Source organism: Triticum urartu, chromosome 7A (genome assembly GCF_056163025.1).
Source record: "Triticum urartu cultivar PI428250 chromosome 7A, HENAU_Tu73, whole genome shotgun sequence".
NCBI classification, from domain to species: domain Eukaryota; kingdom Viridiplantae; phylum Streptophyta; class Magnoliopsida; order Poales; family Poaceae; genus Triticum; species Triticum urartu.
The window spans coordinates 41114525-41137912 of NC_141879.1; the positions used below are offsets into that span (position 1 = coordinate 41114525).

General features: G+C 45.7%; 1 protein-coding gene and 2 pseudogenes across 4 annotated transcripts; 1 reads left to right on the forward strand and 2 right to left on the reverse strand.

The window, feature by feature from the left end:
• Nucleotides 1-283: 283 nt before the first annotated feature.
• On the reverse strand, nt 284-981 carry LOC147957470 (uncharacterized; annotated as a pseudogene).
• A 15530-nt stretch (nt 982-16511) lies between these two features.
• Nucleotides 16512-19840, forward strand: LOC125525087 (uncharacterized protein At2g37660, chloroplastic-like). 4 transcript variants are annotated; one of them, XM_087536849.1, is made up of 7 exons: nt 16512-16681; nt 16899-17170; nt 17315-17351; nt 17433-17501; nt 17708-18062; nt 18879-18976; nt 19467-19840. In XM_087536849.1, the coding sequence occupies exons 1-5, from the start codon at nt 16561-16563 to the stop codon at nt 17848-17850; spliced, it is 642 nt and encodes a 213-aa protein (XP_087392975.1). In that variant the 5' UTR covers nt 16512-16560; the 3' UTR covers nt 17851-18062; nt 18879-18976; nt 19467-19840. The 4 variants fall into 4 exon arrangements, with proteins under 4 accessions (XP_087392975.1, XP_087392976.1, XP_087392977.1 ...); XM_087536850.1 differs by having other exon boundaries at nt 17708-17925; XM_087536851.1 differs by lacking the exon at nt 17708-18062 and having other exon boundaries at nt 16514-16681.
• Nucleotides 19841-20848: 1008 nt separating this feature from the next.
• Nucleotides 20849-21437, reverse strand: LOC147957471 (uncharacterized; annotated as a pseudogene).
• Between the last annotated feature and the right edge of the window lie 1951 nt (nt 21438-23388).

Sequence of the window (23388 nt, forward strand, 5' to 3'; positions counted from 1 at the left end):
ATATTAGTTGTCGTTGAAACAGATGTATCTAGACGTATTTTACTGTTAGATACATCCGTTTGAGCGACAATTAATATGGAACGAAGGTAGTAAATACTAAGGAACGATAGTTGTTCAACAAAGTACACTTGAATTTCTGTGAACCGAGAGTAGGAGCACAATGTGGAATCCTACAGAGGCCAATTATTATTATACACGGCCTCTTATCATCACTACAAAATACAAATAGATATGGGAACTCGAGAAGCAAATAATTTCTTCTTGATGAACTGGGAAATTGCATTCATACAATGAATTGTTGTAGCAAGCAGGGTGTTACAAGAGAGTATAAGCAAGAGGAGCTCCGATGCCGTGTCAAGCCATACGCATCAGAAATCAAAGCTGAAATAGATAGATATGGGTTCCAGACCCAGCCCCTAACTGTCCTCTTGAGAAGCTTCAACTCATCATCTTCCTCGCTGTCTGAAGAAAGATCGGTGTCTCCGAACACCTCCTCACGTGCTTCCTTGCTCAGCCTCGTCGCCTCGGCCCTCTCACCGAAGTAGTCGTAGACTCGTAGTCGACCTCCACGAATCCCATGGAGGCGTACTCGCTACGGGCCCACGCTTGGAATCGCGCGAACTTGTCTTCGTCCTCGTAGCAGTCGCGGGCACATGCGTACAGCAGCACCATTGACTCATCCTTCTCCTCCTCTGGCGACGGCAGCAGCGACGGGTTGGCGTGCTTGAGCTCCCGGATCTGGGCCCAGACAGGTTCGTTCGGCTGTGCAAGGATCCAGTTGATCTCCTCCAGCGGCAGCCGCCACATCTTTTTTGCTGGACTCTCGTTCTCACATCTTTGGGCGCCGGCAACCATCCCCGCGGCAGCATTCTTCTTGTCTCCCTCGGAACAGTCGAGCCTTTTGGCGGCGCGTGAGCACTCCTCGCCGGCGAAGGCCTCGGCCTTTCGTTTGGTAGTGCGGAAATTCAGCCCACACTCCATGCCTGCCATCGGTTGAGCTGATGGATGGATTTTTCGCAGTCAAGAGGCGTGGAGGATTCTGGCGAGACAAATCTGGTGTCGCTTTGCCTGTGGTCGACCTGAATAAACTATAAATGTTTTGCTTGTTGGAATCAAATTTTGAATTCATGTGACCGGACTACAATGTCCTTAATATGTGTGACATGGGTTGCAATGAATTGAGTCTGTTGCTGCCCTGAAGGTTGTCAAGATCATCACAACTTTGCAAAATACTTCTGCATTTTGCATGTGGTAGAAATCATCTGATTGAAACCATCATGTTGTGTTCACCATCTATGCACAAAAAAAATAAAAGCTACTCCCTCCGTTTGTAATCTTCATGACAATGTATCATCTACTCCCACCATAAAGAAATATAACAGCGTTTAAATCACTAAAGTAGTGATCTAAATGCTCTTATATTTCTTTACGGCAGGAGTAGATAATACATTTTCATGAAGATTACAAGCGGATGAATGTGAAAGTAGCATGTTATGGCACCGATTGTGGAAAACCGTTTTCACAGTCTGTAAGATACAGGCCACGAATCACTCGATCTAAGATGAATTGTGATATATGATTGCTGTTCCGCCCATCCTCCCTCACAGCAAGTATGAATTTACAAGCAATCTCTCAGATCGGCCGAAGCCTCTACCATAGCCTAGCCAAGTCAAAACAATGAAGGAGCACTCTCCCTTATACTGATCTCAGTTACATCCCTTAGCGGGCCCAGTCTGGGCCTGCAAGCCACTGGGGAGGTTTCTTATTGCGACTGGGCCTTGAGGACTGTATTGGAGCACCAGGTCTTGTAGCTTCATGGTCATTGCTCTCCAGTTGCTTATCTGACGAAGGGCTCAGTGTAGGAGAGCTGCTGACATCCTCCCACCATTGAAAACCAGCTTGACCCCAAGCCGGAGCTCGAGGAAACTGTTGCTTCAATGAATCTTCATCTTCCCAGGTGGCCTCTTGTTGAGACGATCCACTCCACTTCACAAGCACTTGTGCTACCGTACTGTCTCCTTTACGGCGCACACGACGCTGCAAAACTTCCACAGGAACCTGAAGATGAGCAAAATTAAATGGCAAAGCAGACTGTACCTGACCGGGATTCTTGATGCATTGTTTGAGTTGGGAAACGTGGAAAACTGGGTGTATTCTGCTTGAGTCAGGAAGCTTCGGTCGATAGGCAACTTCCCCAATACGTTCCAAGATTTCATACGGCCCATAAAACTTGAATGCAAGTTTATGGTTAGCTCGATGGACTACCGAAGACTGCACATATGGCTGCAATTTCAGAAACACTTCTTGTCCCACTTAAAAAACTCTCTCAGTTCTTTTCTTGTCAGCGTAAGCCTTCATGCGCTGCTGTGTTCTGAGTAAGTGTTGTTTGACAGACTGATTGACCACTTCTCTTTGTTCTAACCACTGTTGCAAGTCAGGAGGATCAATGGTGTCAGAAGAAGTGATGCCAAAAACCCTGGGAGTATGTCCATACAAGACCTCAAATGGTGATTTGCCCACTGTCGAGTGCCAATTGGTATTATACCAAAATTCACAGAGAGAAATCCATTTTTTTTCCATTGTTCGGGGTTAGCACTGATGAAGCATCGAAGGAAACATTCCACTTGTTCGTTGACCCTCTTAGTTTTCCCATCAGTCTCTGGGTGGTAAGCTGTGCTCATGTTCAGTACTGCCCCAGTTCTTTTCATAAGGTGTTGCCAGAATTCACTAGTAAAACTGTATCTCTGTCAGAGACTATAAACCTTGGCATGCCATGTAACTTGTAAATGTTATCTAGGAATAATTCAGCAATCTTGGAAGCTGTGTAAGGATGTTTGAGAGGAATGAAATGCCCATATTTAGTGAATTTGTCAATAACCACCATCAAACAATCAAAAGTTTCAGAACATGGCAGCCCAGATATGAAGTCCATTGTAACAGTTTCCCAAGCTTTTCTTGGAACTGGTAAGGGAGATAGCAGTCCAGGGTAGTTGATCCTGTCTGGTTTAGCTTTCTGACAGATCAAACACGATTGCACTCTCTGTTTGATGTAAGTTTTCATACCAATCCATCTGAAAAGTGAGTGAATTCTCTTGTAAGTAACAGGAAATCCAGAATGTCCCCCCACTGGACTATCATGCAAGGCTTGAAATATCTTATCATGCAGGTCTGGTTGATTACCAATCCAAACACAACCCTTGTATCTGAGGAGTCCATTTACAAGCTTGTAGTGAGGCTTAGCATCTTGATCCAGAGACAGCTGTTGGATAATTTCCAAGGAGTAAGTATCAGACTCATAGCCCTTAATAATATCTTGCAACCAACTGGGTTGAGCACTTGAGATAGTTAGAGACATAGCATGCTCAGGAGGCCTTCTAGATAAAGCATCTGCAACAGTATTGTCACTCCCCTTTTTATATATGATCTGATAATCCAAGCCCATGAGCTTGGTATAAGCTTTTTGTTGCCAAGGGGTATGTAACCTTTGTTCCACCAGATGAGATAAACTTTTCTGATCTGTTTTGATAACAAACTGTTGCAATTGTAGATAGGGTCTCCATTGCTAATAAAATAGCCATGTATTCCTTTTCATAAACTGAAAGACCCCTGCTCCTTGGGCCCAACGACTTGCTAATGAAAGTTGGTGGGTGTCCCTTCTGCATGAGAACAGCTCCTATTCCATACTCACATGCATCGGTCTCAATGACAAAAGGCTGAGAAAAGTCAGGTAGAGCCAAAACTGGTGCAGAAGTTAAGGATTGTTTCAGAGCAATAAACGCATTATCAGCCATGGGATTCCACACAAATATCTCTCCCTTCCTCAGAAGATCAGTCAAGGGTTTACTGATAATTCCATAAGACTTGATGAATTTTCTATAATATCCTGTCAGGCCCAAGAAACCTCTCACCTCTTTAACATTTGTTGGTGTGGGCCAGTTGACAACAGCAGTAATCTTACTAGGGTCTGTTGAAACTCCCTTGTCACTGATAACATGGCCTAGGTATGAAATTTGTTGCTGGGAAAAATCACACTTGTTGAGCTTAACCTTCCACTGTTTCTCCTTCAAGATTTGTAGCACTTGATTGAGATGCAATATGTGTTCCCGAAGTGTCTTGCTGAATATGAGTATATCATCAAAGAAACAAACTGCGCATTTCCTGAGAACTGGAGACAAATCAAAGTTCATTGTTCCTTGGAAGGTGTTAGGGCCGCCTGTCAGACCAAACCCTACCACAGTAAACTCAAAGTGTCCATTGTGAGTGGAGAGAGCAGTTTTACACTCTTCTCCAGGGGCTAATCTTATTTGATGATATCCTGCCCTCAAATTTAATTTAGAAAACTAAGCTGCACTAGCTAGTTCATCCAGGAGTTCATCAATAATTGGAGGAGGAAATTTGCCTTTAATAGTGAGAGCATTAAGATGTCTGTAGTCGACTGCCATTCTTCATGTGCCATCCTTCTTTTTGACCATAATAACAGGAGAAGAGAAAGGACTACTGCTCATTCGAATGACACCAGATTCCAACATTTCTGCAATCTGTTTCTCCAACTCATCCTTTAAATGAGGAGGAATTCTATAAGGTCTTTTTGCTACAGGACAGGCTCCAGGAATCAACGGAATAGTATGATCAAATTGTCTTGTGGGTGGCAGTCCTTTAGGAGGAGCAAACACATCAGCAAATTTATCTAGGACCTGCTTAACTTCTTCAGGAAGTTTGTTAGCTTCATCAGCTGGTAGTTCCAAACAGATAGACAAAACTGTGAAAGCAAACTCATCAGGAGCTAGGCCTTGCAAGGTGATCAAGTTACCCTGGTGTTGGAATGCCAACCACTTCTACTTCCAATCTATTTGCATGGGACTATGAGTTGCCAGCCAGTCAAGTCCCAAAATTCCATCATAATCACCCAAATCCAGTAATCTGAAATCAGACTTGAACTGATGATCATCACATGTCCATTCACAGGCTTCAATGATTTGGTTACTAATTAAGGTGGCTCCTCTAGCAATAGTTACCTTCATTGCTTTGCTTCCCTTTTTTGCTGGTAATCTATCTGCAAATTTCTCATTTATGAAGGAGTGAGTGCTTCCAGAGTCAACCAAGAAGATCATTAGGTTACCTTGTACTGTCACAGATAGCAAAATGGTCTTGCTAGATTTGTGGTCTCTGTTTATTGTGGCACACAGCATGTGGACCTGCCCTTGTTCGTCTGATTCCTCATCAGAGTTCTGCTGTAAATCTTGCAAATGATCAATCATTTCCTGAACTACATGCAGTTGCACAGAGGCCTTGCACTGGTGGTCCTTAGCCCATTTCTCTCCACATATGAAACATAATCCCTTTGCCTTCCTGTAATTTCTTAGAGCTGACCATCTGTCCCCTGCTTGAGATCTTTGAAACTCCATTGGCCTTTTCTCTTCAGTAACCTTCTGTTTGATAGGAGGGAGAGGTAAAGGCAAAGGCATGGTCGAATCTCTTCTAGCTTGGCTGTTAATGGAAGTGTGCCCATCTCCAATTTCTTCCAGCAGCAATGCCAACTCATAAGCAGAGTCAAGATCCTTGGGTTTTTGTATTGCTACCTGTACTTTAATAGCTGGTTTGAGACCATCCATGAACCTAGTAACATAGTGCAATGGGTCAGGAGCAGATTCATAAGCAGTTAACTGGTCATAAAGTTCCGAGAATCTGTCCACATAGTCTTCCACAGTGCTGGTTTGGGCTATATGAAATAATCTCCTGATAAGCTGCTGATGCTGATTCCTGGCAAGTCTGCTTTGCAGTAAATTGCAAAATTCATCCCAGCTGACATTCGGCGCCCTGCGCTGTACTGACTCGAACCAACGTGCTGCCGCTCCCTCAAACTGTGCTGAAGCCATTGAGACCCACACTAGAGGATTAACTGCCCATAACTGGAATTGGTCTTCAGATCTCGTTTGCCATAAACGTGGGTTAGTTCCATTAAACCACGACAGTTCTACCCGAAAAGTGTTTTCTGAAGAAACTGCTCTGTTGGGGTCGCGAAGAGAAATTGATCTCACTGGGGTTGATTTGGAGCCACCAGAATTTCTAACCGGAGGAGGAACGTACAAGTTCAGCGGTCTACCTCTGTTCTCCTTATCAGCTCCTTGATCTTCAGTCAAGGACGATGCCCCTGCAGTGAACAATCTCCTGGGCGTGGTTACGCCGCTCGGACGCAGATCCTGACCGCTCTCCTTGATCTTCTCCACCTCTGCCTTCACTTGGTTGAGCTCACCCGTGAGATCCTCCCTGATTGCGTCGACTTGTCTCGTGATGACGCCTTCCAAATTGGCCGACGTTTCGTCGAGCATCTTGCGTACAGCTTGCACCAGGTCGTTCCTCTGGTCCTTGAGGCGCTTGTCGATGGTGCCGGCCATGTCTGTAACGCCCTGAGTCCGATGTGCCAGGTGTCCTCCAGTTATTTGCTGTTGTTGCCTTATCATTGCTTGCGTGTCATGCATTGCATATCATGTCATCATGTGCATTTCATTTGCATACATGTTCGTCTCATGCATCCGAGCATTTTTCCTGTTGTCCGTTTTGCATTCCGGCGCTCCTATCTCCTCCGGTGGTCATTTTTACCTTCCTTTCGTGTGTGGGGGTGAAACATTTCCGGATTGGACCGAGACTTGTCTTGTGGCCTTGGTTTACTACCGGTAGACCGCCTGTCAAGTTTCGTATCATTTGGACTTCGTTTGATACTCCAACGGTTAACCGAGGGACCGAGAATGCCTCGTGTGTGTTGCAGCCCAACACCCTTCCAAAGTGGCCCAAAACCCACTTAAACCTCCTCCATCATCTCGGTCGTTCGATCACGATCGCGTGGCCGAAAACCGCACCTCATTTGGACTCTCCTAGCTCCCTCTACCTATAAATAGGTGCTCCCCTCCCGAAATTCGCGGATGAACCCTAGCCTTCCCCTTCCTCGTGCCGCCGGACATGCCCGTCCGCGCCGGACGCGTCCGCCGGCCACCTCACTCCGCCCAATGGCGTTGCGCCACGTCACCTCCTCCACCGCCCGAACCAACCAGCGCCCGCCACCTCAGCGCGCCGCTCCTCTCTCTCTCCTCCCGCGCCGCCACGGCCTGCGGGGCCCGAGGCAGGCCCGCCCGGGCCCGGAGCCGCCACCGCTGCACTCGCACGTCCGCCCAGCGCCTGGCCCCGCCCGAGCCGCTGTGCCACGCCTCGCTGTCGCCGGGTGGCCGCACCGGCGAGCCACCGCCACCGCACCACGACGTCGGCGACCTCGTCGCCCGACCCCGCCGGCACCACCCCGCTCGCTCGTCGCCTCTCCAGCGCCGCCACGAGCTCCCTCGCCGAGCTCCGCCGCCGGGACAAGCCTCTCCACCCCGCTCGGCCCCGCCTCCTCCTCGTCGTGCCGCCGTCTTCCACGTCACCGGCCATCGCCGGAATCGCACCAGCTCGCCGGAGATCCAACTCCGGCCGGATCGGGTGAGGATGGATGAGATCCACCCATTCCCGCATCCAAACGTCATCCTCCGTCTCGGATCTCCTCATCCCGCACCGTCCCGTCCCGGGTTGACTTCTCGGAGGTCTAAATTTCTACTAAGTCCCCGAGATTTCCATGTTTCAAATGCCCTTATTCATCATGTCGTAACTTTGCACCCGTAGCTCCGTTTTGGGCATATAGCATATCAGAATGTTCATCTCGAAGAGTACATCATTTCATCTCATTACATCATTTTCATTTGAACTCATCTTGATGCCCGAAATGCTGTTGGAAGAGTGCTATTTGGGATAATTGTCAGATCTGCTGCTCCAATTAGATATTTGTCATTTTTGCCATGATTATTGTGTGCATAATATGCCCCTGAGCTCTACATGAGTTTTATTATATGTTTTGCCATCTATCCAAAGGTGCAACCCATGTATTTTTTGATGTGTGTGGTGACTAGCACAAGCTTGCAAAATGGAGCATTTGTTAATGCTGATTTCAGGGACTTAGCATTTCCACCAAGTCCTTGGACTGTTTATCTCAATATGCCATATGTTCATGTTGTTTCCTAGTGATCCGTGCCTCTTTTGAGGATGATCATTAAGGATGTTTTGTTAATATTGTAGTGCTCTATCCATCCATGTTTTTGTTTGCAATTATGGAGCACCCTAGCTTGAGTCATTCGAGCTCTATTTTTGTCATTTCATGAATCTGGGCAGATTTTTTACTTGTTAGCAATTTTGCCGAGGATGTTGTAGTTGATCCGTGCATGCTATGTTATTGTTATTGCCATGTCTAGCTTGTATTATGTGTACTCTTGTTGGATGTATGCTTAGATTGTCATGACATGCTCTATAGTGAGTTCATCGAGCTCGTAAACATGCCTACTTGATATCTGTTTCAGCATGCTCCAGTTTTCACAAAGTCTCGGAACTGATTATGTTTTTGCCATGTTCACATGTTTGCAAATGTATTTTCTGATCCCTTTTGGCTCAAGGTCACGTTAAGCTCTTTGGGTAGCTTCATGCCATGCTTTACTTTGCCATGTTCAGGTCCTGTAGCATATAGTTTTCATGCTCCAAAGTGTGCTATCTGATCTGAAATTCCAGACAAGTGTTAATTTCACTAAGTCTGAAATCTGTTTGCCAAATGCATTTTTGCCATGTTTGTTTGAACCTGTTAATTGATGAATTGACCGTAGCTCAGTGTTCATATTTTGTTAAGCATCATGAATGGATCCTGCCATGTATTTTGTTGCCATGTTTGAGTGTTGTAGCATGTTATCTTGTTGCATTTAGATGGCTACTTGCTGTATATCGCAGATCGGTGCCATATTTGAATTACTTGCCATTTCCAAACCGTAACTCCGATTCCGGCGATCTTTATATCGTTTTCAAGCGATTTCATCTCATCTTTCCAGTGGCACACTTGGTTTTTCCATGTTGAGTCCAGGTTCCATCATTCCTTTGCAAATCATGCATATGCATCGCATACCGCATCCCGCATATCATACCATGTTCATGTGTTGGTTGTTTACTATGTTGTGTGCTTCTTTCCGGTGTTTGCTCCTTCGGGTTGGATCCGGTAACGTCGTGCTTGTGAGGAACCGTTCGTCTACGTCCGTTTGTCTTCTTCATGGACTCGTTCTTCTTCCTTGCGGGATTTCAGGCAAGATGGTCATACCCTCGAAATCACTTCTATCTTTGCTTTGCTTAGTTGCTCGCTCTTTTGCTATGCCTATGATGCGATACCTACCAGTTGCTTATCATGCCTCCCATATTATTGAACCAAACCTCTAACCCACCTTGTCCTAGTAAACCGTTGTTTGGCTATGTTACCGCTTTGCTCAGCCCCTCTTATAGCGTTGTTAGTTGCAGGTGAAGATTAAAGTTTGTTCCTTGTTGGAAGATGGAGATGTTGTTCCTTGTTGGAACATGTTTACTTGTTGGGATATCACGATATCTCTTACTTAATTAATGCATCTATATACTTGGTAAAGGGTGGAAGGCTCGGCCTTATGCCTGGTGTTTTGTTCCACTCTTGCCGCCCTAGTTTTCGTCATATCGGTGTTATGTTTCCGGATTTTGCGTTCCTTACGCGGTTGGGTATAATGGGAACCCCTTGGCAGTTCGCCTTGAATAAAACCCCTCCAGCAAGGCCCAACATTGGTTTTACCATTCGCCACCTAGCCTTTTCTTTCCCTTGAGTCGGCCGGCTCAAGGGTCATCTTTATTTAAACCCCTGGGCCAGTGCTCCTCTGAGTGTTGGTCCAACTTGTCAGCCGCCGGTAGCCATCAGGGGCAACTCTGGGCTGGCCTACCGGAAGTTTGGACGATCCGGTGTGCCCTGAGAACGAGATATGTGCAGCTCCTATCGGAATTTGTCGGCACATTCGGGTGGCTTTGCTGGTCTTGTTTTACCATTGTCGAAATGTCTTGTAACCGGGATTCCGAGTCTGATCGGGTCTTCCCTCTAGAAGGAATATCCTTCGTTGACCGTGAGAGCTTGTGATGGGCTAAGTTGGGACACCCCTGCAGGGTTTTGAACTTTTGAAAGCCGTGCCCGCGGTTATGGGCAGATGAGAATTTGTTAACGTCCGGTTGTAGAAAACCTGAAGTTGACCTTAATTAAAATACATCAACCGCGTGTGTAACCGTGATGGTCTCTTTCCGGCGGAGTCCGGGAAGTGAACACGGTGTTGGAGTTATGCTTGACGTAGGTTGTTCTAGGATCACTTCTTGATCATAGTTGTTCGACCGTGCTCTTGCCTTCTCTTCTCGCTCTCATTTGCGTATGTTAGCCACCATATATGCTAGTCGCTTGCTGCAGCTCCACCTGATACCTTTTATCTTACCCATAAGCTTAAATAGTCTTGATCGCGAGGGTGCGAGATTGCTGAGTCCCCGTGACTCACAGATACTTCCAAAACCAGCTTGCAGGTGCCGATGAGTCCATGCAGATGACGCAACCAAGCTCAGGAGGAGCTCGATGAAGATCTTGTCCTTTGTGTTGTTTCGTTCTTGTTGATCAGTAGTGGAGCCCAGTTGGGGTCGATCGGGGACCTTGTCGCATTTGGGGTTCTTCTTTTATTTTGGTTCCGTAGTCAGACCTTGATTGTATCTGGATGATGTAATGCTTTATTCATGTATTGTGTGAAGTGGCGATTGTAAGCCAACTATGTATCTTTTCCTTATGTATTACATGGGTTGTGTGAAGATTACCTCACTTGCGAGATTGCTTTCAATGCGGTTATGCCTCTAAGTCGTGCTTCGACACGTGGGAGATATAGCCGCATCGAGGGCGTTACAATGTCCCCCTTGAGCAGATCGTAGATCGAACGGGCTTTGTCCGACAGATCCTCCATGATCTCGTCCCGCCGCCGCGCCTTGAACCGAGTCGGGTACTGGTGGTGGGGAATCTTCAGGACGAACGACTCTGATACCAATTGTAAGATACAGGCCACGAATCACTCGATCTAAGATGAATTGTGATATATGATTGTTGTTCCGCCCATCCTCCCTCACAGCAAGTATGAATTTACAGGCAATCTCTCAGATCGGCCGAAGCCTCTACCATAGCCTAGCCAAGTCAAAACGATGAAGGAGCACTCTCTCTTATACTGATCTCAGTTACATCCCTTAGCAGGCCCAGTCTGGGCCTGCAAGCCACTGGGGAGGTTTCTTATTGCGATTGGGCCTTGAGGCCTGTAGTGGAGCGCCAGGTCTTGTAGCTTCATGGTCATCGTTCTCCAGTTGCTTATCTGACGAAGGGCTGCTGACACAGTCAACATGTTGTCAAGTTTGATGATAGATGCCAATATTCGTTGGCCTATGAAAACGTCTCATATTTTGAGACGGAGGTAGTATTATTGATCGCTTAGGCATGACAATTTGGTGTCATGTCTTTTGTCTTTTTTTCTTTCCTTTATCTTTTAACAGTTTAGTTATCTGCATCCTTGGTACTTCCTCCGTCACGGTTTAGAAGGCACAGTTAAATTGCGTGCGTTTCCACAATAGACAAGGTTTAGGGCGCATTGCATTTATTTCTAGTAGCTAATTAGTACTCCGTATATTATTTCTATATGCATGCGTAGTGTGAATGCTATTTTTTAGCCCATCTCGCAACCAATAGATAACCACCTAGGTCCCAGAGAATTTCCAAACGTGCCTTCTAAACCGTGACGGAGGAAGTATCTTCACTACTCCTAGATCTTAGCATTATATATGTTGTTCAAATGTCAACTTGATGTAAATATATTAATCTTTATTGGAAATTTTGCAAGTGCCACAGTTATACCAGCCAGCCAACGTCATGGCGTCTGCTAGGATAGCAAAAATCAGGAAAGTCTATTTCTGCTGATCTTGCACCGAAACAGTTGATAAGTTTCTAACTGACCATGCAGGCTATTGGCAATGGCGCCGTCGGCCACTGGCTCGGCGGTCAGGTTCTCCGGCGACCCCCTCCAGCCCATGAAACGTCCCTTGTAGTTTACCAACGTCATGACACCGTGGCCACTGTCAGAGCACGTCGCCTTTCATACTGACACAGCTCAGGGATGGCCAGAAACATAACGAAATAAATAATTTAGAAACACGGACGATTGCTTTCAAGGATGGTGAAAATTTAATAATATGCACACTGTGCAGAGTCATAACTCCATTTTTATATTCCCAACAAAACCTTGGGAAAGACACAAACACGCTAAAAATAAATCACATACTTGGCTCCAATCCATAGCACTTCGTTTCATTTTCCTATCATTTTTTCATGGTTTCTCACTGAACAGACGAATGTGAACGTGTTGTCGGTTGTCCACATATTATTTCAGTTCCTTCCAAAATCTCAGTCATCAACAAGAAAAAGCATCAAAACTTAAGTACTGAGTGCATACCCATAACCTGATGACAAACTGAAGGAATACAAGCAGAAAAGATGCATATGGCTTACACATATATAAAGAGACAGAGTGAGCAATGTTTAAAACGTCAATTGCATTAGCAGCACGGTAAGTGTGACGCTGCTTCTAAATGGTGTGTAGCTCATGAGGAGTAGCATTGTTTCTCGTGTCAATATGGTGTGTAGCAGATGAACTTCTGCTGTTCGCATGCCAATCACATGTATACATTAAGGAGAAACAATCATTTTCTGTTTTATCTAAAATCTCAGCTCATTTGTTTTTCAAAAAAAAATCTAAAATGTGAGCTCATTTTCCCTGGGAGGAAAAGGTGCATCTCATTTTTTTCCGCACTGCTGATAGAGTGGAGAAAACTAGACATGGCTTTGTCGTGTTTGCCACAGTTGTTTTACTATGCATTCTTTGCAAATCCTTCCTTTCAGAGTATCCAGCTAGTTCTCAACAAATTTTGAAGAAGTCGAGCTGGTGATTTTAATCATATTCTTTGTTCAGGGATGACGAAAGTCTGTCTGAAATTGCACTTTACTTCTCTATACTGATCGTGGTCATTCACCATCTTGAAGTTTAGAACTCAAGAAACTTAATTTATATCTCTAAAATTGGTGCTACATAAATATAACCCATGAAATGAAAGAAAAAGAGTGAAAAAGGAAGGACACCATACGGCAATTGGCAAGAAACTGAAAGAAGGAAACTGAAATCAAGTCATCCATATGTAGCACAGTAGGACTCATCACGGTATCATCTGCTATCCAGGTATCCAGCTGACGGCCACACGGATGTTCACAATCCTGCCGGCATGGCGTTTGTCACCCATACAGGGTAGTCAATGAGCATTCCGCGAACCCACCAAGGCCGGTGTTCGCACCGGACAAGCTCCGGCACCGGCCTCGCTCCCTGTGGTAGGCCTCTGCTGACAGATTTTTGCCGCTTGACGCACAACCTCCACGGGCTTTTGCCGCACATCCTCCCTATGGTTATGTGACGGGTACTTGAAATGTGCCTAGGGGTGCGTTCGTTTGAATTATAATTTTTTTCAATGTTATCCGAGGAACGCTGGATGCTTGGAAATACACTTTTTAAGTACTTGGTACAAACAAAAAATTTATGACGTACTTAGCGTCACTGTACACGTTTTGATAAATCTCGTCTCTTGCTTCTCAACTGAACAATCATAGAACTCCTGGGGAGTAGTAGCAAATTGGTGTTTTTCACACAGGTCAGCTGTGTGTACTTTTCGGTTGTTCACATGCCGATCACATCTACACTTTGTGGGTAAAGAATCATTTTCATTTTGATCTAAGTTCTTTGCTCTAAGTTCAGTTTGCTCAAACTTTAAAATGTTTGACTTATAGGACGATCTTAGAACTTCAATTATTTTGAACAGAGGAGCTAGGAACAAGCAAAAAGTGAATCGCTTCTACTCTACAAACTTTCGATCCATTATATCTTGATGTACTCACTGGGGACTTCTCAATAGGACACACTTTACAAAGAAATCGAACCAACTGAGTACTGACCATGGGATTTGCAGCAAAAACTTTCCTGTTGAATTGTCCTGTTTTCTCAGTGGGCCAGCATGGAGGAACAGACCGACCATTGTCCACATTCTCTTTCAGTTTTTTCTAAAATCTCAACTCAACAGAAAGAAAAACATATCAAAAGTTCAGTATGAGTGTACACTCATAACCTGATGACCAACCGAAGGAACCCAGCCAATAAAAGTGCATATTGTTAGACATATATAAAGAGGCATAGGGCAAAGTGGGCAATGTTCAAAACGTTAGTTGCATTAGCAGCACGGCAAGTGTGATGCTCAGAATGGTGTGCAGCTGATGAAGAGTAACAGTATTTCTCGGGTTGGACAGTGGCACCAACATTTTTTTTGTTCACATGCTAGTCACCAAACATAAATCTGACAGATCAGCCGCCAATGAGTCTGAGTAAACATGTTGTAAATTGTGTTTATATCATTTAGTATGCACTTTCCAAGCTATTTCCCCAATGCAAAAGGGCTAATATGCTTTTCCCATACTCACAACTTCCTTGCTCTGTTTAAGTTCTAGATACATACATTTTTATCCATTTCTTCGACATGTATTTTTGGACCAAAGTGCTAGAATAGTTGAATAGAGATAGAGTTTGTACAGAGATAGAATTTTGTTTAACTTGTATTCTCCTCTATCTCTTCTTCTGTTATCCCCTTCGATAGATCCTCTCATAACGATTTGATCTATTAACTTGTAAGCCACTGTATCAAATCGATAAATACAAGTGCGGCCCGAGCAAAGGGTTCAACGCTTCCACATCATTTCACATGGTAATAGAGCCTCTACCTCATTAGATCAAAAGAGATTGCATCTAGCTACCTTCCACGACTGAGATCACGTCCACCACCTCCGCCGCCATGACGCCCAGCACCATGGGAGCGCTCACCACCACCTCATCTTCCACCTTTGCCTCATCATCCACCACCACCAACACCTCCCTCGGATCGCCACCACAAGAGAAGCTGATGAGGGGCAACTTCCTGTTATGGAAGACCATCGTGCTGCCCCAGATCAAAGGCGCACAGATGGAGCACCACCTCGACGAGAAGATCCCGGCACCGCCGGCCACCGTCACCATCACCAACGACGGCAAAGAAGAGCAAGTTGTCAACTTTGCGAGATCCCTCTGGCATGCACAGCGGCAACAACTTCAAGGATACTTGATGGGTTCTCTTTCTCGCGATATTCTTGCACAGGTCGGCATGCTCCAGACGCCGGCCGAGGTGTGGCGCACCATCCATGCCATGTTCGCTGCTCAAAGTCAAGCTCAAGCGATCAACACCCGCATCAAGCTCACCAACTTTAAAAGGTAATATGACCATGGCTAACTACCATGGCAAGATCGAAAGTCTCACCGGTGAAGTCGCGTGCACCGCCGCACGCCCTCTGATCCGGAGATCGTCTCAAAAATTCCCGCCGGACTGGACATGGAGTACAATCCAGTGGTCTCCGCGCTCGCTGCTCGGGTGGAGCCTATCACAGTCCAGGAGCTGTAAAACTAGCTGCTGCGCTTTGATGCCCGCCTCACCCTTCTCCAAGGAGGCGACCTGCGGCAATCCTCCGTCAACTCAGCTTCCCGTGGCCGTGGTCACCAGGGGCAACATGGCGGTGGACGCGGACGAGGCACCCCTCAGGGAGATGGTGCCCGCTCTGGTGGGGGCTACGACCCCAACGCCGGGGGCGGATATAGCAAGAACACCGGCGGCGGCGCCGGTTTTGACAATAACCATAGTCGTCACCCTTCTTCTTCCCGTGGTCGCCCTTACTGCCAGCTTTGTAATAAGTTTGGCCATGAAGTCATGGACTGCTGGCATCGTTATGACGAAGATCACGTCCCAGATGCTCGTCATGTTGCTGATGCCATGCGTGAACAAGGCGGTGATGGCGTCCGGTATGTTGAACATACGGAGAAACTCAACTCCTTTTTTCCGTAGCATTGGGATTGCTCACCATGTATCTTGTCTTCATGCTTATCAACAGAATGGCTCTGCTGAGCGCAAATATCGTCATATTGTTGAAGTTGGTCTCTCTCTTTTAGCCCATGCATCCATGCCTCTCAAATATCGGTATGAAACCTTTATCACAGCCACATATCTTATCAATCGTCTTCCTAGCAGAGTCATTGGCAATTCTACTCCTTTAGAGCAACTATATCATCAAAAACCTTCCTAGCAGAGTCATTGGCAATTCTACTCCTTTAGGCGGCACAACAAGGTCATCCCTGACGTTGTTCAAGCTCGTCGCCCTTGAAATTTAGCATCACTAAATGGGGAAGTTGTGAATGTGCTATATGTCTATTACACTCTATCTAGGCCATGGATATGGGTCGGTAAATAACTAAAGGAATGATAGTTGTTCAACAAAATACACTTGAAATTCTTTGAACCGAGAGCAGGAGCACAATGTAGAACCCTACATTGCCCAATTAAACCCAATAAGAGTCGCGCAATGTGCGCCTACTCGCGGCGTCCACGTGGCCAGAAGGGATTCACAATGCTCTAGTTGATCATCGTGGGTGGGTCCCAGCTGTTGCGGGGATTGTACTGCCTAGGAGCGTTGTACTGCTGCGAGCCCGCAATGTACTACTCTTTTTCTCGTCTCCTCGTCCCTTCTTTCATCCCATGCGCACGCCTCCCCCTTCCTCCTCGCTCTCGGCCACCCCAAATCCCAGACCTCCATGCACGAGCGGGCGGCCGTGGTATGATGGAAGCCACGAGCCCACGACAGAGGAGGGAGAAGCAGGTGAGGGTGGGGGTGAGCTCGCCATCTCTCTCGCGAACGGCGCCGGCTGGGATCGTTTCTCTCCCTCGGCGTCGCCGGATCTGAGGAGCCACCGCGGGGATCCCGGGAGAAGCACCATCCTCGACCAGATCGGACGAATCCGACCGTCGCGGCGGGCAATTCCGGTCCGCGACAGCGTCACGAGAACCGCCCCTAACGCTCGTCGAATCGATCGCAGGCCAGATCGTGTTCAACAAGCTCAGGGAGAGATCCGACCAGTTCGCGGCGAGGGGACTGGTGAGGTCCGAGGAGAGCAAGCAGAAGATCGGGGGAGACGACGACGTCTACGTCGCCGACTTCAGGGAGGCGGAGCACCTCGCACTGGCCGTCCAGGGCGCCGACGCGCTCGCCATCCTCACCAGCGCCTCCCCCAAGATGAAGCCAGGGTTCGACCCCACCAAGGGCGGCCGGCCCGAGTTCTACTACGAGGACGAAGCCTACCCTGAGCAGGTTGGGTTTCCTTTCCTGTATTGTGCCCCTCTTCTGTATTTCAGTGGCATGCCATATCCTGAAACTCCACTTAGCCCAGTGGCGTATCCTGGAATCTTTATCAGTTATTAAATAGTGATGAATTTTGGTATGGATGCGTGGCAGGTGGATTGGATTGGGCAGAAGAATCAGATTGATGCTGGTAAGCTTCGTCTTGGTTCTGCATTTTATTTGCGCATAAGTTTATCTGGATGTTTGTTGAGTTGGATTGTGTGTTGGGCAGCCAAAGCAGCCGGTGTGAAGCACATAGTGCTGGTGGGATCTATGGGGGAACAAATCCCAACATATACTGGTAAGTTGTTTGCGATGAGTCTATAAGTCTGTTCAGTGTTCACATGTACTTGATTGCAGTTCATTTGCTCTAGCTTTCACAAAAAAAAACTAATTATCTGGTACACTTTAGAACTATCCCGTGAGCATTGATTGGCTATAGACGAGCCATCTGTCTCAGAAGTCTGAAGGATTGTTCATCATAGACCCAACGATCTCCACACGCAGGAGAGGCATCTCAATGGGTTCCCCGAGGTGAGCACGATGCCGAGGAGAGATGGCGTCGAGGACGGCGTCCAAGGACATCATCTGCTCCGCCGCCATGTTCAGCGAGTTTGGTGGCGGCGACGGCCGGTCTAGAAGCTCCTTAAACCATCCTGCCCGCCGTGAGGGGAGACACCATCACCGGCGCCCCCGAGAAGCTCGTCCATGGGCCATGGCCATGGGTAGGGCGTCTTGGAGCGGTTCTAAATCTTGTTTCGTTTGGAGCCGGGTTTCAATCAATGGATTCTTCTAGTGTTTATTTTCATTATCTGAACGTATGCCGGGAGCAAATGGACGCATGCGAGCGCTGTGCCCGTGGGTATGTGTGAATCTTCATCATGTTGTTGCCATCCATGTCCAAGTCATGCTTTTGCGGTGAATACTGGGTTCAGTATGTGTCATGGATTTCCTTAGTAGATGCCAATGAATGTATATGCTGATAAAAACGGGGAAGAACTCATTTAAATTAGGAACGCTACAAGACCTCTCGGCGTTTGTTGATGATTCATTACATTATGCATACTTGTCAGCATATAAAATTGTGTATTACTTGCATCCATTCTTGTTTTCTTCTTTATCCCCGATCTGAATTTTGTATCTAAACATGAGATATGTGGAGGGCTCTAATAGTATGAAAAGTTGCACGAGCAATTGCTATTATAGGCCACCCAATTCCAAATGCAAATGATTCCCACTTGATTCAGATTATTTTACCACAAAAGCAACTTGGCCGCAAGTCAGACATTTGAGGACTCACTTTTTCTCTCAAATAATTATTGCTGGATAAATTTCTAAATTCAGTAACCATTGCTTTATTGTGACAAACATGCTGGTATACATTTGTACGTATGTCTTATATTGCTCGTACACTCACAATGCCGTGCCAAATGGGAAGTTCTTTTCACCTGTGTCTGCTGAAGCATAGACTGACAAACCCATTGTCTGAACTAAAGCCTGGAATTGATCTACTTGGTCCAGTCGGCGAACTGTTTTTTGATATGTTTGACAGAAATGAACCATTTAATGAACCTTCTCTTTATAATTGTTGTCTCATCGGCAAGTTTTGCTTTATATGATAATACAATGTCGGTCTCATATTGTAGATGTTCATGCCCTTTCTTTTTTCACCTTGCAGAGCGATGATGCTACTACTCACTTTGAGACAGCTGTGACATGTGTTCTTAACACTTCTGGCAAAAATGTTGACATTTCTGCAGCTTTATATATACATGAGTGAGCCTAATTTTTCTGTTCAAATACTTCATGTTTTCCCTCGGTTAAATTGATAAGCTTCTTTCTCTTTTCTTTTGGACATGGGAATTGATGTTAGTATTTTGTATCATTATGTTAACCTTGGTAGACTGATGGTTAGCGTCGGGCAACCGCAGAGATTTATTGATTTTTTAGTCCCTTATGTATAAATCTTATATTTTTTCTATTCGTCACGAGTGAATAGTTATTGTTAATCTGAGTTCACATTTTCATATTTTTTCAGTTTTCTTTGACCACCAATCTTTCTCACTATACTCTCTTATACTCAATGTCATGTTATAATCAATGACATTCATTCAACTATCTTTTGCATAATACTTTTTTATTGCATCTGTTTTGACTGAGCAAATATTATGTAGTTCTTATATCCTCCTGTTAGTACAAGTGTAATGTTTGACAAGCAGTTCTGACATGAACTAACTGTTTTTCTTTGTCTTCACAATACTTTCAGGTGGAATACACAAAAGGACAAGCTGCAAGAATACATTCAGGAAGACGATGAAACCCTCCCACTCAAGAACGCAGATCGCGCCGTTAGCTGTGACACCTGATTCATGCTTGGTACCGACAAGAGGGCATCATTATGACGAATTGGTCGTGGTTTCGCCATCACGCCAACATCCGCGAGGGTGACGTCTGTGCTTTCTATTTTAAGCATCTTAGGCTTTGATCCGACAAACTATGCCTCTCTTTTGGACAATTGGCCATCTTTTGGAGCATCTTAGGCTTTGATTTCAATTGATGGCTATGCTCTGGCATCCACTCTGTAAGATCACAATCTACCTGTTAATATATATCTCCTGCCTTGGTCTGCTTGCAATCCTATATGAATGGACACATGATCTATTTCCCTTAAGTGCACTGATTTTCAACATTTGTGCTTCTCTGTACAGTGTATATTTCTTTTCCTGCTGCTAAGTTTGTTCGATGTAGATACCATCGCTAATTAGAATAAAAAGGAGTGTTCAAGGAGCGAGTACAACCAGGCAACGCCCAGCTCCCCCTCAAGAGGCGCGCCACGGGAGCGCCCCAACACCTAGTTATTATTATACATGGTGGCTTATCATCACTACAAAATACAAATAGATATTGGAACTCAAAAAGCAAATAGTTTCATCTTGATGAATTGAGAAATTGCATTCATACCAAGGATTTGGATCCCAAGTGGACATTTTTTCTCGCGGGGCACCGAAATTCTCGGTTACCGCGGTATCCGTGAAATCCCGGAAAAGTTTCGGGCGAAATTGCAATTTGAATTTTGAATTCAGCTTTCCTCGGTATACTATAGATTAGGCCTGGACTCCTTTATTCGGCGATCACCTTGTGGCGCATTGGTAAGGTCTTCTCCCTGTTTCTCTTCCCTCGAGTTCGCTAGATCGAATCACGTCGGCAACATTTATTTTCACGTGCATCTTCCTTTCCATCCTAAAAAATGTGGAAAAAAAATAACCTGCTATGACACTCAAACCCGAGACCTCAGGACTCAGGTCATCTAAATAGGACGGCCACACTGACCAGTACGCCAAGACTACCTCCTGTTCGTTGTAAGTTCCTAGCGTATCTAACTTAACAGTCCGAGTTTAAATTCAAAATTTTCGAAAAAATTCAAAAAAATTCGCTCGGTACAAAGGTTTCTTGTGGGGTGGCGAAAAACGCGGTTACCGGACGGTATCCGAATATTCCGCCCGCTACCCAAAACCATGATTCATACAATGAATTGTTGTAGCAGGCCAGGTTACAAGACAAGCAAGCCGAGTTCCGAACTTCCGATGCATGACATTGTGACAAACCACACGCGTCAGAAATTAAACCTGAAATAGATAGATATGGGTTTCAGACCCAGCCCCTGACTGTCCTCTTGAGAAGCTTCAACTCGTCGTTATCCTCGCCATCTGAAGAAAGATCTGTGTCTCTGAACACTTTCTCCCGTGCTTCCTCGCTCAGCCTCGTCGCCTCGGCTCTCTCACCGAAGTAGTCGTAGTCGACCTCCACGAATCCCATGGAGGCGTACTCGCTACGGACCCAGGCCTGGAATCACGCGAACCTGTCTTCGTCCTCATAGCAGTCGTGGGCACACGCGTACAGCAGCATCGTTGACTCGTCCTTCTCCTCCTTCGGCGACGGCAACAGCGACGGGTTGGCGCACTTGACGGCTTGAGCTCCCGAATCTCGGCCCAGACGGGTTCAATCGGCTGTGCGTGGATCCACTTGATCTCCTCCAGCGGCAGCCGCCACATTTTTTTAGCTGGAGTCTCGTTTTCATCTCCTTGGGCACCGGCGACCGTCTCCGCCGCAGAATTCTTCTTGTCTACCTCGGAACAGTCGACCCTTTGGCGGCGCGCGAACACTCCTCCTCCGCAACAACCTCGGCCTTTCGTTTAGAGAAAGGTGTGGCTGCTTCTGGGTGCAGGTGCACCCGCATGAACAGTACACATAAAAAAATATAAAACATGAAAGAAAAAATCTGAATTTTTTTGACATCAAACTAGATCAACAGATTTAGCTTTCTGCAAAATTTCGTGACCAAATAACCTTTGAGGAGCCCTCAGCAAACAAAACAAAATCACTCATCAAAAGTGAACAAAACTTTGAACACAGATTAGTTTTTTTTTTTTGCCGAGGGCTCCTCGAATGTTATTTGGTCACGAAATTTTGCAAGCAACTAAAACTTTTGATCTAGTTTGTTGCCCAAAATTTCAGATTTTTTCGATTTTGTTTTGTATCTTTTTCAAGTATACTGTTCATGCGGGTGTAGATGCACCCGGGAGTAGAAAGTCCACTCTCGTTCGTTTATTAAGGCGGAAATTCAACCCACAGATGACGCCTGCCATAGGCTGATCCGATGGAGGGATCTCGCAAGCAAGAGGCTGGAGGATTCTGGCCAGACAAATGTGGGGCAACAAGAAGGCATAACTAGGCAGAATTGATCCTTATATTCAACTTTGTTTGGCTGCCGACTCGGCATGGGATAGCCAAACCTAAATTCTCTCAAACTCGAAAACTAGAGCTTGCCAGGTCAGCATGACAACAACCTTCGGTAGATTCATTTGGGGCAAAAGTAAGCCCCAAGTAAAGGGTGCATAGCGCAGCACAAAAATATAAATATCTTTCTTTTATCAAAAATACAAGAAAGTGTCATCGGTAAACAACAAACATCTCGTTATGGAGCAAGTAGTGTTGCAGATATTTGAAACAAGTTTCTAAAAACAGACATTTGAATCAAGTTTGTATAGAGATTGGAGGCTTCCTTTGGAGATATATGTTAAATTGCTACTGTTACGTGCCTCAGGTTACGGAATGCACCTTTGTTTAGGGAATCCACCTATGGACCTGGTTTTGTTCCTTAATCCTATTATATAATCATCCTCTTGAATTTGACTATGGAGCCCGCTACCTAATTAACTACAGGCTTCCAACTCATCCCTAAAAAACTGCCTCTAGGCATAGCATTACACAGATATATGCAAGATCCACCGCAAGATAACCAAAGTATACATTGGACTACTATCTACAGATGCCAATCAGTGGCTGAAAAGGGAGAAAGCCGACTTGAAACAATAATCAGCAAAGGCTAACTCGCCCCCAATTAAGTACCTCTCAACAGGCCCCTTTGCTAAACTATGTTAAACTTGAAGCATGGACAATAGTTGCTAATTTTGGATTTCAGTTTACTCTAAAATCTCACATGCTACCGGTTACAACATGAGTTTCTTCATATGAAGAAATTCAAAGGAAATGTCCTGTTGGACGATATATGTAGCTACATCAGGACTAGATAGAACTGCTACAAACTGCGAGAAGACCTCGATACTTTGTGGGAAAAGGGATGGAGAAGAGAGATTGGTAACTACAACCATGAATGTGCAATGCTAAATGGAGCAACTCATGAACAATGCCGTCTACTAGCATGATCAAGAAATAGCAACCACATGATGAAAATCATGATGCTTTCGTTTTTACATATAAAGTACTCCCTCCGTTCCAAAATAATTGTCTCAACTTTAGGGCATCCACAAATTTGCTCCGGTATCTGTCCGCGGACATGGGGGGACCAGTCGGTAATCCGGATACGGGAGATGGCCGTCCAACGCTGCCCGCATACATTTCAACCATCGTTTGAACTAAACGAACACAATTCAAGCAAACACGACAGATTTCATATAAACCGAGTGAATTATTTGTATTTTGGACAATTTTTAACTAAAAACTATATCGGAGTAAGGTAAAACTAGTCTACGGCCGGCGCCAGTGGATATCTATTCTCATGACACAGATACCCTTGACTAGTCTAGAGCCACGACGGATCTTCATTGTCTTTCCCATGTCCGGCAGCCCGCTCATCGGACTGCCGTGAGCCCCGGAGGTATATGCTT